At 57.1% G+C, this 422-nt stretch overlaps 1 protein-coding gene across 1 annotated transcript in view; it reads left to right on the top strand.

Moving 5' to 3' along the window:
• EMH_0093350 (ATPase, AAA family domain-containing protein, putative) overlaps window positions 1-372 on the top strand; it is a gene marked incomplete at both ends in the record, with an annotated part of 5,958 nt that extends 5,586 nt beyond the window's left edge. Inside the window, 2 exons of the mRNA XM_013494884.1 lie at window positions 3-176; window positions 332-372. Of these exons, the coding sequence (XP_013350338.1) occupies window positions 3-176; window positions 332-372 (215 nt within the window). The remainder of the gene's footprint in view (window positions 1-2; window positions 177-331) is intronic.
• Between the last annotated feature and the right edge of the window lie 50 nt (window positions 373-422).

Raw genomic sequence — 422 nt, 5'->3', positions numbered from 1 at the left:
CAGCAGCAGCAGCAGCAGCAGCAGCAGCAGCAGCAGTAGCAGCAGCAGCAACAGCAGCAGCAGCAGCAGCTGCAGCAGCAGTAGCAGCAGCAGTAGCAGCACCAGCACCAGCAGCAACAGCACCAGCTGCAGCAGCAGCAGCAGCAGCAGCAGCAGCAGCAGCAGCAGCAGCAGGAGTGTGGTTGCTAGAGCAGCACTGGATGAGCTGGATAGTTTGTCTGCGTTTGAGTTGTATGGTTTATGTAATAGTTTAGGTGGTAGTTTTGCTGCTGCTGCTGCAGCAGCAGCAGCAGCAGGAGGCCCTGCTGTTGCTGCTGCTGCTGCGCTGCAGCTCAATCAGCAGCAGCTGCTGCATGCAATACAAAAAACTAAACCATCTGTCTCCCCCCAGCAGGTGGCCTTCTATGACGCCTATGCGGAGA

Source organism: Eimeria mitis, genomic scaffold (assembly GCF_000499745.2).
Source record: "Eimeria mitis Houghton genomic scaffold, Emh_scaff132, whole genome shotgun sequence".
Classification (NCBI taxonomy): domain Eukaryota; phylum Apicomplexa; class Conoidasida; order Eucoccidiorida; family Eimeriidae; genus Eimeria; species Eimeria mitis.
This window is presented reverse-complemented; position numbering and strand designations above follow the sequence as displayed.